Source organism: Somniosus microcephalus, chromosome 16 (assembly GCF_052327205.1).
Source record: "Somniosus microcephalus isolate GS21.2 chromosome 16, FLI_Smic_1.0, whole genome shotgun sequence".
Taxonomy (NCBI): Eukaryota; Metazoa; Chordata; class Chondrichthyes; order Squaliformes; family Somniosidae; genus Somniosus; species Somniosus microcephalus.
The window spans coordinates 52,670,363-52,683,174 of NC_141002.1; the positions used below are offsets into that span (position 1 = coordinate 52,670,363).

General features: G+C 45.8%; 1 protein-coding gene across 2 annotated transcripts in view; it reads left to right on the top strand.

Annotated features, from left to right (window-relative positions):
• fam180a (family with sequence similarity 180 member A) overlaps window positions 1–12,812 on the top strand; it is a 131,473-nt gene that overhangs the window by 88,004 nt on the left and 30,657 nt on the right. For both annotated transcript variants that reach the window (XM_086009034.1, XM_086009035.1), the window contains one exon: window positions 3,264–3,367. In XM_086009034.1, coding sequence (XP_085865160.1) covers window positions 3,264–3,367 — 104 coding nt within the window. The remainder of the gene's footprint in view (window positions 1–3,263; window positions 3,368–12,812) is intronic.

A 12,812-nucleotide genomic window follows, 5' to 3' on the forward strand; every position in this document is an offset into this window, starting at 1 on the left:
TTACCCTTTGCAAATCCATGTTGACTTTGTCCGATCCGGTCACTAGGGCAATATAACATAGCTATTCTTCAGTGCAGTCAACCTTGCTTTCAGTACAGTTCCTTCCAGAGAAAGCAGCTAGTCCTATTTTATTACACTGGGTTTAGGAAAGTGTTAGATTTTCACTCCGGGCTTGTGCTGAATTGACTCATTCCAGCCAGGACAGTAATGAGAGTGGTTCAAATGGCTAAGGAAGGAAATAATTACCTAAGATTATGCTTCATTGCTAATCAATGACCCCTGCTGGAAGGATGCATGTCTGTAAGTGTGGGGGGTTTGACATGAGGACAAGATTGGCCTTCACTTTATTTACACTGAATATGTAAATTAGGGGCCTAGTACCTGTTAAAGGACCCCTTTGAGAAATTAGTCCACAATGAGCGGGCCAGGCCTGCCGCACTCAGGCCCCTGAGGCCACCAACAAAAGATAAGCGTCAGGTGCTTTTCAAATAAAATATTACATTTGCAGCACAAACCCCCTCCTGGAACTTACCCGAGGGCCACTGTTGGCAGGCCGAAATTCAGATTTCCTCGTGGGGCAAGCTCACCCCAAATATTTGATGAGGGCCGAGGTCCAATTTAGGGACGGTTTCAGGCCTTTCTGTTCGGCTGCGCTCTGCCCACAAACAGGCCCCAGACTAATTTCCACCTCTAACACTCTTCCTGTTGTTTGGTGGCCAATACTGCCCAAAGCATCAGTTATAAAATACCACTTTCCATTGCGCTGCTAGTTTCACTGAGTTATGTGATATACATTAGGTTGTTTAGTACCAGACGGGAGTGAAACCTTTCACTTTTACTCAATGACCAATGTATGTATTTTTCTCCTTGCTTTCCACGTCCTTTCCCACAAATTTTCTCCAATTCGTTCCTTTCCTGAAGGCATCGACTTCTTGTTGCGGGTTAGCTTCACGAGTGCCAATTTCTCTCATGTACCTCACCCAAGTAGCTGTTGGTTATGTATGAACCGAGGCGGTGAGTGTTGGTCAGTTATTTGGCCGTATACAGACAAACCCAAACCTGCCCAGCCTCACGTCACACCCACCTATTCACACTTCCAGCAGGGGGCAGTGGATTCTAATCCAGGGCTGATAGGAACCCTGGTCACTTTTCCCTTCCTGATCCAGGATGCTGAATCTTTCTTTATCAAAGGCTCTTGCCTGTTTAAAGTTAAGCACGTGCCCCCTTTTTAAAGGGGCACAACCAATAAAGACTGTAAATTAACCAAAAACTTTAAAGGAAACTTAACAAATCAAATTAAAATTTTGTTTCCGGGGGTGATGACGCCCTCCAGTGCCCACCGGTCGCGGAAGGCCTCGAGCGTGCCGGCGGACACCATGTGCTCCATCTCCAGGGCCACCCGGGCGCAAATGTGGCCGCAGAAGAGAGGCAGGCAGTCGGGCCAAACGATCCCCTCGACCACCTGCTGCCTGGACCTGTTTATGGCCACCTTGGGATCCAGGATGATGAGGCTAATCATAACATCCCTAATATCAAAATCAGCTGCTCAGCACAGATCAGAGAGCAAACTTGAGACTACTAGGTCTGTATGGCTTAGTTACTCACTGCATTAACTAGCTGAGCAACTGAGGAATGTACAGTAAACATACTCAATTCGTGCACATATGCATGCTGATAAGTAACTGAAAAACATAATCAGCACAGATAAAAGTGCAGAATAAGGACATTTTTGGTCAGATTTCAAACCTATCAGCTTTTTAAAATTGCTTTGCTGGAACATTAATGATTGAAAGCAGATGCTGGAATGTAAGGTATGAGGGTATTTCCTTCGGATAGCTGCTCTTACTTCTGCAGCTCACAGATGCCAAAATAAACACAAATTAACACAGCTTCTGCAGTTGAAGTGAAGCACAAGCTAATTATTGGATATATTTGTCACTTAAGTGGGGATGAAAATTATGAATCCCACTGAGATAGTTCTGGTTCCTTCTTGCGCACTCAAATATTGGCCAACTCAGGTCACTTTGGCCATACCTTCCACATTATAAAATGGAGATGCACCTGTGTGGGATAAAAGTTCTGAAATCACCAATAGTGGCTCCATACAAGTGGAAGAATAAGGCCAATATAAACCAATGAAGCAAGCAATGATTGTGCATCTTTAAGGGGTGGTTATGAGAGGAATACTTGTACAAAAGCTGCATGTATGTATGAAAACAGTGACGTGGAGTTTCCGCTCGATTGTGCTTTTTTTTTTGGTGCATTTCAGCCGAAATTGTCAAAACAAACGCAAGAGATCGCGGAATTTTAAGCGCAATTTGCGTTCAGCACAAGTTTCCATGATCTTTGGCGCTAGTTTTAAAAACATCGCGCTGGAAGCAGCCCCCGCCCACAAAACTGGCCACGCCCCCGGGGTGAATTAATCACCATTGGGAGTTTCCGCTAATTGCGCTAGTTTGCGGGCTTTTGAGGAGGCTTTAAAAATTAAGCTGGTTCTTTTGGACGCAAGGACACTAATAGGTACGTTTTAAAAACTTTTAAATGTAATTTTTGTTTTAATTTACTAAGAAACTGATTACTGGACCCCAATATAACTAAAAAATAGTTTTATATATTTTTTAAAAGTGAATTTCAGTCATTTAAAATCGGATTACTCAGAGGTGGTGGATTGACACTGATTTAAAATGCTTATATTTTGTGATAAACCTATTTTCAGTTGTTTTAATCAAACTTCATCAAGTTACCACTTTTAAATATAGGAAGGAATTTTTTTTTAAAGCAAAATTTTTTTTTTAAATTACTTTTTAAAACGATTGCGCTGGTTGAGGCAGATTTTGCATTCGGTGATATGCAAATGAGTTTGAGTGGCAATTTGGGAAAAGCAACTCTTCTCAAAACTGACCCAATTTTGGGTGCAATTTGTGCCGGAATTACAATTGCGCCCAAAGCGGAAACTCTACCCCAGGCTCTGTGACATGATACAGCCTGTACAAGAAGGTGAGGTGGTTCTCTCAGGGCAGTGTTTGTGCTACAAGAAGTAGAACTGACCTTTATGTTGTGTGTAATGTGCAGGGTATAATATTATCCTCAAGTGTTAATTAATTTCTGCCAAAGTGTCTTTTGTAATAAAACCTCCAATGCTCCTTAATCTTTTATTGTTATTCTTGATGTTAATATTGTTGTTGATAGTTTATTTGAAGTGCTTGATTTTGTAACTGTTTTATTCTCATTGACAACATTTCCTTTTCCTTTCCCTCTTCTAGTTCTCTTCCCATCTGCGCAGAGGTTAAGAAGAAATCTAGATTCCGACATTCCTATTAATCCTGTTTTCCAGAGGTCGCAGAAGGATGTGGAGCTGCTGTATGAGGTTTCTCTCTCTCTCTCTCTCTCTCTTGCTGCTTTACACATTTTTAGGCTGTTATTGAATGGTTAATCTGATCAGGAGCAAGGCAATTATATGTTAATTAGGGAGCTTGGCACCCAAAACTGCCCAATGCAAACAGTCCTTTATCACTTTTCCCTTAAAGATAGGAACATTTTTGTGAATTTTCTGGGTGAAGGAAAGTTATAGCATTAACTGCTCTTGGTAATAAGATTTAGATAGTAATTCTGTGCAGTGTAATTTGATTTGTAACTTGTTTGATATATTTTATAGTGCAATGGAGTGTCCTGAATCACTGAGGTACAATGCAGTGTAACATTCTTTGGATAGATGTGACTTTGTACAATGTAACATTTTGTTCTGGATCAACATGGTGCTTTGCAATGTCTTGAATAGACTGTCCCAAATCAACGTGGTGCTATGCTGGATCACTGCTGTGTTGGACTGTGCGGTGCGCCAAATAATGTTGGAGCAGTATGGTATTTTGCAGTGTAAGAACAACAACCCCCAACCCAAAAAAGATCCAAGCACAAAAGAAAACAGTGCAGCCAAATGACCGTATTCAGAGGAAACTAGCCCAGTACTGGGCATTTGTATGCACCAAAGTGTTCTTAAAACATCGAATAAAGAAAGTCCTCATTAGCTTCAGCGCTCTGAGGAATATAACTACAGGATAACAACAACAACTTGCAGTTATGTAATAAAAACAGAAAATGCTGGAAATACTCAGCAGGTCAGGCAGGATCTGTGGAGGGAGAAACAGAGTTAACGTTTCAGGTCGATGACCTTTCGTTATTGGCTTGAAATGGCCGGAATTTTCAGAGCGTGCGGGTTTGGGAACGGGTCAGCAGTTATAAGTGCTGAAGTTGACAGCACGTCAGGAACCCATCGTCATCCCGTCGACTTCTGCATTTAACTGGGGCACGTTTCGAAGTGCGCCACGGACCCGCTCGGGAGAGGCAGGCGACCTTATTGATGTACTTAACTGCTCATTAAGAGACCCTTAAGAGCCTTTTTAATGCGAGGTTTCATTTTTAACTGCTTGCGCACGGGATTCATGGACCTCGGGAAGCTCGCCTGTGAAGTTGCCATTGTGCTAGTTCATTAAGTGACAGCTGGAAAAAGCACATAAAAACATACACCTTGCACCTGCTTCCTTGCCTAAGGGAAAGGCTCTTGCTGACACCATTTTGTGCAGAGATTTTGCTTTCAGGAGTTTGGAGGTGATTTCTGCAACCTTGGAAACCACTCTGACTACATTGGAGGATTGTGCCTCTGATCTCCACTTTACCTGCCATCTATCAGCTCAGCATGGGTGCCGCTTATGCTGTCTCACCTTGGACCTCAGATTTGGACCAAGATGAGCCCCAGCACCAACAACACCAGCCACACCAGCAGCAGCAGCAACAACACCAGCAGCCTTCTCCTCACCGACCTGATGCTCCACAGGAGAGATGGGATCAGAACAGGGGTGCACCGCGCCGGAGGCGATACCCTCAACACAGGGTATACAGACAGAGGATGAGCTTCCTGGACATGACTGAACAGCAGTGCTCAAGGAGGCTCAGCCTATCACTCCAGGTCATTGCAGACATTTATAGCTTGCTGGAAGAAGACCTGCTGCCGAGGGGACCTGGTGGACACGCCTTACCAGTGGCTGTCAAAGTCACCACTGCCCTCAACTTCTTCACCTCAGGCTCCTTCCAGGGATCTGCAGCAGACATTTGCAGGATCTCGCAGTCGGCCGCCCATAAATGCATTACCCAGGTAACTGAGGCCATGTTTCACAAGTCAGCCACTTACGTACCCTTTGCCACTGATGAAGCCAGTGTTACTGAGCGGGCGCTCGGCTTTGCAGCTCTGGCTGACTTCCCACAGGTGCAGGGCATCATCGACTGCACACATGCGGCCATCAAGGCACCCCCTACATCACCCAAGAGTGTTCATGAACCGGAAGGGCTTCCACTCCCTCAATGTGCAGCTCATCTGCAACCATAAAAAGATCATCATGCAAGTGTGTGCCAGATTCCCTTTCATCCTGCACTAGGTCACCACCCTCAGCTCTTCGCACCTCCAAACAGACTTACCGGCTGGCTGTTTGGAGACAAGGGCTATCCACTGAAGATGTGGCTGATGACACCCTTGAGGAGGCCAAGCAATAAATTTATGTGCATCATAAATAGAACTGAAACTTAACACTATCATTTTGGTAAACACCCATGTGCATACCCTTGTGCATCTACAATTGTGTCTTTTTTCTTTTCCAAGTGCTTCTACGAGGCGCAACCCCTGTGGCTTCAGCAGAGGTAGGTGCAGGCTGCTCACTTCCCTGCTCTGACTGCTTTAACACTTTTGGCAGATGTCCTCTGGGTATTGGAGCCTGTGAGGGCCCCACCAAAGACTGCTCCTCCTGCAACTGTCCAGGGGCAGCCTCGGCCATCAGGATCCAAGGCAGCATGTGGGGCTCTGACTGAGGGGGAGGCAATGGGGGAGGCAATGGGGGAGAAATGGGAGTGCTTTGAGCAGTGCCCCCACTTCCCGTCTCATCATCATCCCTCTCATGGGCCACCCACACTTCCCTGCTAGCAAGGAGCCGCAGAGCATCTTGCTGTACATCAGTCGGGTGATGAAAGCCCAAGTCTACACCGCTACCCCTTCTAGAGAGGAGATCAATAAGAATCTGCAATCTGTTGTTCACAGCAATCATGCTCTTAATTTTTGTGGTTTATAGTTTCTAGGGTCTCTGTTGTGTAGCGGGGAGTGCTGGTAAACAAGGGCCCTTGAGTATATCATTTAATTGTAGTGTAATTGGTGGGATTGATTTGATTTAATTTAATTTGAATTAATTAAAGGTAAATCATGGCAGCACAGCTCGGCCGTATGGCATGCCCCTCCTGCACTATGTGGGAAATCAGGGACACTTCCTGTGTCCCTGATGACCATGTGTGCGGGAAGTGTATCCAGCTGTGGCTACTGACAGACTGCATTGGAGCTGCGAATGGATACATACTGGAGCATTCGCAATGCTGAGCACATCATGGATAACACGTTTAGGGAGTTGGGCACACCGCAGGTAAAGGCTGCACAGGCAGGAAGGGAATGGGTGACCACTAGGCAGAGTAGTAGGCACAGGCAGGTAGTGCACGGGCCCCCTGTGACCATCCCCCTTTCAAACAGATATACCACTTTGGATATTGTTGAGGGGGATGGCTCATCGGGGGAAGGCAGCAGCAGCCAACTTGCTGGCAACATGGGTGGTCCTGCTGCACAGAACGGGAGGAAAAAATGCGGGAGAGCTATAGGGATAGCGGATTCTACTGTAAGGGGAATAGATAGGTGTTTCTCTGGTGCAAGGGTCAAGGATGTCTCAGAGTGGCTGCAGGGCATTCTGGAGGGGGAGGGTGAACAGCCAGTTGTCGTGGTGCATATAGATACCAACGATATAGGTAAAAAATGGGATGAGGTCCTAAAAGCTGAATATAGGGAGTTGGAGGTAAATTCAAAAATAGGACCTCAAAGGTAGTAATCTCAGGATTGCTACCAGTGCCACGTGCTCGTCAGAGTAGAAATAGAAGGATATTTCAGATGAATATGTGGCTAGAGGAATGGTGCAAGGGGGAGGGATTCAAATTCCTGGGACATTGGAACCGGTTCCGGGGGAGGTGGGACCAGTACAAACTGGACGGTTTGCACCTGGGCGGGACCGGAACTGATGTCCTAGGGGGAGTGTTTGCTAGTGCTGTTGGGGAGGGTTTAAGCTAAAATGGCAAGGCGTTGGGAACCTGTTCAGGGAGACAGAGGAAAGGGAAGCAAGGACAGGAAGGAGAAAAGCAAAAGTGGAAGGCAGAGAAATAAAGGATGTAAATCAAACAGGGCCACAGTAAATAATAATTCTAAAAGGACTAAGAGTGTTAAAAAATCAAGCCTGAAGGCTTTGTGTCTTAATGCGAGGAGCATTCGTAATAAGGTGGATGAATTAGCTGCGCAAATAGATGTAAATGGGTATGATATATTTGGGATAACAGAGAATTGGCTCCAGGATGACCAAGTCTGGGAATTCAACATCCAGGGGTATTCAATATTCAGGAAGGACAGGAAAAAAGGAAAATGAGGTGAGGTAGCATTGCTGGTTAAAGAGGAGATTAACACAATAGTAAGGAAGGATATTAGCTCTGATGATGTGGAATCTGTATGGGCAGAGCTGAGAAATACCAAGGGGCAGAAAACATTAGTGGGAGTTGTATACAGACCCCCAAACAGTAATGCTGAGGTTGGGGATGGCATTAAATGGGAAATTAGAGACGCCCGCAATAAGGGCACAGCAGTTATCATGGGTGACTTTAATCTACATATAGATGGGACTAACCAAATTAGTAACAATACTGTGGAAGAGGAATTCCTAGAGTGTATACGGGATGGTTTCCTGGACCAATATGTCAAGGAACCAACTAGAGATCAGGCCATTTTAGACTGGGTATTATGTAATGAGAAAGGATTAATTAGCAATCTTGTGCAAGGCCCCTTGGGGAGGAGCGATCTTAATATGATAGAATTCTTTATTAAAATGGAGAGTGAAGTAGTTGACTCAGAGTCTAGGATCCTGAATTTAAATAAAGGAAACTATGATGGTATGAGGCATGAGTTGGCTAGGATGGATTGGGGGATGTTACTTAAAGGGTTGACGGTGGATAGGCAATGGCAAACATTTAAAGATCGCATGGATGAACTACAGAATTTGTTCATTCCTGTTTGGCATAAAAATAAAACAAAAAAGGTGACTCAACCATGGCTAACAAGGGAAATTAGGGACAGCATAAGATCCAAGGCGAGGACATATAATTTGGCCAGAAAAAGCAACAAACCTGAGGATTGGGAGCAGTTTAGGCTTCAGCAAAGGAGGACAAAGGGATTAATTAAGAGGGGGAAATAGATTATGAGAGTAAGCTTGCAGAAAACATAAAAACTGACTGCAAAAACTTCTATAGATATGTGAAGAGAAAAAGATTGGTGAAGTCAAGTGTAGGTCCCTTGCAGTCAGAATCAGGGGAATTTATAATGGGGAACAAAGAAATGGTTCTGTCTTCACGAAGGAGGACACAAATAACCTCCCAGAGATGTCGGGGAACATAGGGTCTAATGAGAGGGAGGAATTGAATGAAATCAGTATTTGTAGGGAAATGGTGTTAGGGAAATTGACGGGATTGAAGGCCGATAAATCCCCAGGGCCTGATAATCTTCATCCTAGGGTACTTAAGGAAGTGGCCCTAGAAATAGTAAATGCATTGCTGGTCATCTTCCAAAATTCTGTAAACTCTGGAACAGTTCCCATGGATTGGAGGATAGCTAATGTAACCCCACTATTTAAAAAAGGTGGTAGAGAGAAAATGGGGAATTATAGACCGGTAAGTCTGACATCGGTAGTGGGGAAAATGGTAGACTCCATTGTAAAAGATGTAATAGCAGAGCACTTGGAGAACAGTGACAGGATTGGACAAAGTCAACATGGATTTACAAAAGGTAAATCATGCTTGACTAATCTACTGGAATTTTTTGAGGATGTAACTGTTGAATAGATAAGGGAGAACCAGTGGATATGGTGTATTTGGACTTTCAGTAGGCTTTCGATAAGGTCCCGCATAAGAGATTAGCATGCAAAGTTAAAGCACACGGGATTGGGGGTAAGGTACTGTCTTGGATAGAGAACTGGTTGGCAGACACAAAGTAAGAGTTAGAATAAACAGGTCTTTTTCCGAGTGGCAGGCAGTGACTAGTGGGGTACCGCAGGTATCGGTGCTAGGACCCCAGCTATTCACAATATATATAAATGATCTAGACGAGGGAACTATATGTAATATCTCCAAGTTTGCAGAAGACACAAAGCTGGGTGCGTGTGTGTGCTGTGAGGAGGATGCAGAGAAACTCTAGAATGATTTGGACAGGTTGGGTGATTGGGCAGATGTATGGCAAATGCAGTACAATGTGGATAACTGCGAGGTTATCCACTTCGGTGGCAAAAACAGGTAGGCAGATTATTATCTGAACAGCAATAGATTGGGAAAAGGGGAAGTGCAACGAGACCTGGGTGTCCTTGTGCACCAGTCGCTGAAGGTAAGCATGCAGGTGCAGCAGGCAGTTAAGAAGGCAAATGGTATGCTGGCTTTCATAGCGAGAGGATTCGAGTACAGGAGCAAGGATATCTTGCTGCAGTTGTACAGGGCCTTGGTGAGATGACACCTTGAGTATTGTGTGCAGTTTTGGTCACCTTATCTGAGGAAGGATGTTCTTGCCATGGAGAAAATGCAGCGAAGATTCACCAGACTGATACCTGGGATGGCAGGAATGACGTATGAGGAGAGATTGGGTCGAGTAGGCTTATATTCGCTAGAGTATAGAAGAATGAGAGGGGATCTCATTGAAACTTATAAAATTCTAACAGGACTAGACAGACTAGATGCAGGAAGAATGTTCCCAATGGTGGAGGAGTCCAGAACCAGGGGTCACAGTCTAAGGATAAGGGGTAAGCCATTTAGAACTGAGATGAGGAGGAATTTCTTCACCCAGAGAGTGGTGAACCTGTGGAATTCTCTACCACAGAAGGCAGTAGAGGCCAATTCATTAAATATATTCAAGAAGGAGTTAGATATATTTCTTAAGGCTAAAGGGATCAAGGGATATGGGGAGAAAGCAGGGACAGGGTACTGAATTTGGATGATCAGCCATGACCTCATTAAATGGCGGAACAGGCTCGAGGGGCCAAATGGCCTACTCCTGCTCCTATCTTCTATGTTTCTATGTTTCATTCGACTGGCGCATTAGCTGCTCTATGCAGGTGGCCATCCTTTCCATGGAAGGGCACATTATCACCATCGCCTGCATGTTGGACATGGACTCCTCCATTCTCTGTATAATTGCACACATCGTGGCTGGAAAAGCTACCAGAGCCTCGTGCATTTGTTGCTGCTCCTCCAAGATCAACCTCTTTATCGACAGCCCCCGAGGTTCAGCGTCTGCATGCAGCTGAGCAGAACTGGGAGCACCCTGCGCCCTCCGGCAAGGACTCTCCACTACAGCTGTCCCTGTCTCCACCATCTGCTCTTGCTCATTTGTGATGTGTGTGCCACCAGGTGACAACACTACTGTGTCTTGCAGGACCCACCACCGTGCACTTTCCACGCTGGCGCTGGATGTGCATGGGTCTGGTGACGGTAGACCCTCAGAGAATGGAGCTTTCTCTGAGGAGTCGTCTTCCTCCTCCAGCTGGACAGTGGGCGGGGGGGGCTCTTGATATACCTGTGGGAGAGTAAAGACATGCATTGCACCTCTTATGAGAAGAATGTTTAACGTTACCATTATGCACATTGTGGTGTATGTAACCTGTTCCACCTTAAGAGAACTTAAGCCTGTTCCACCTTAAGAGATGTACTACTTTCTCTGGCTGCTGTATACGTAATAACGGTAGTGACCACCGGTATATAAGTACTGTGTAGTGATGTTGTATTTAGTATAGTCCTGACCTCCAACTAGTAAAGACCTGTTGAACTTTATTCTTGTAGTCTGTGTCAGTAATTAATCTTAATACAACTGGAACACACAGACTTAACAGTGGCAACGAGTCCGATTCTTACCCTGCGGCAGTTTATATCCACGGCGGCTTCGTCCACAGAACGGGCGTCGAAGAGAGGCATCCACCCTCATCACCCTGCTGGAAGACACGTCGCGCGGCAGGCATCGAGAACCCGGAGTGCAGAAGACATCCTGAACTCGAAGCCTCCATCAGCGGCAGTCAGCTATCTTCTTTCTACCTCGGTGGTGGGTAAGCCGGTCAGCGATGCGAGCAGAAAGTCGGCCGCGTTGGCTGTACAGACGGGGGGAGGAAGATGGAGGAATAAGGGCGGTGAGATCGATCGTGACCGGAGATGAGGGCCGGGCCGCATTCGGGCCGAAAGGCGCAGACGGGGACATCGATCGTGGCTGGTGATAAGGGTCGGGCCGCTTTCGGGCCAAAAAGGTGCAGCGTCTGGGGCGACTGAAGGCGCGAGAGCCGCGGTGAAGGCGAACGCAGCCGGTGCTAATAACCGGGCTGCAAGAAGGGCTGCGAGGTGCGACATCGGGGAAGCGCGAATGCCCGAGGGAGCCGCGGTGAAGCGGAGACAGCGTCGGGGGAGTTACTAACCGCTGGGAAAGGGGAGCAGCAGCGGCGCGCCAAACGCCATTGCAGCCAGTGGGTGAAGACCGCCAAGCGCGGGAAAACTGCCATTTTGTAGGCGGAGGACGAAGACAAGAGCGGGAAGCCGCCATTTTGGGTTAAAATAAATTGCAACGATGCCTAAACATGGGAACATTAATACCTTTGATGGCGACGTCGAAGATTGGGCCATGTATGTAGAACGCATACAAAATTATTGTAAAGCAAATAAAATTCCAGATGCAGAGAAAGCACTAACTTTATTGAACTTAATGGGGGCGAAGACATACGGGCAATTGAAACACCTTTTATCACCAGATGAACCGGCGGATAAGACGTTCGAGGAGATTGTTACTGTCCTGAAAAATCATCTAGACCCCACACCGCTGATGCTAGCGGAACGATTTAAATTTTACAGCAGAAGGCAGCTGAAGGATGAAAGCAATGCTGAATATTTAATGGAATTGCATAAGCTGGCAAAGTACTGTCAGTTTGGAACGGGACTGACAGAAGCGCTAAGAGATAAATTTGTGTGTGGATTATTAAAAGAAGATACACAAAAGCGACTGCTCGAGGAGAATGAGCTGACGCTTGAGAAAGCGGTCACTATGGCAGCAGCGCACGAAGCCGCAGCGAGAGGCACGGCAGTAATGCAGCTACGGTCACCGGAACTCAGTACAAATAAATTGGGTTTGAGTACTGTAAAATGTTATCGTTGTGGAAAGACAACACACGATCAGAACCAGTGTTGGTTTAAAAACCAAGAATGCAGAACGTGTGGTAGGCTTGGCCACATAGCTAAAGTATGCCGGTCAGGAAAGAAGACCAGCAACAAAAAGTCACCGCAAGGAAAATACATAAAGGTGCACAAGGTGACAAAGATCAGTTCGAACGAACAGAAGTCAGATTCAGACGCTAGCAGTAATGAACTGGGTAGCTTAAGAGTACACAACGTTGGTAAGGATGCAGATCTCCAGACAATTTGGGTCACCCTTCAGATAGCAGGAGTCCAAGTAAAGATGGAATTGGACACTGGATCGGCATTGATGGTCATGAATAAGAAAGATTACAAAAGGTTATTCCAACATATTCCCCTACGGGATACGGAGATTATATTGAAAACATACACGGGGCAAAGAGTGTACCCCATCGGAAAGATAGAGGTAAAAGTGGTCCACAAGGGCGAAGAAAGCCAAGTAATGGACTTATATGTGCTACCTGAAGGAGGTCCACCACTACTGGGAC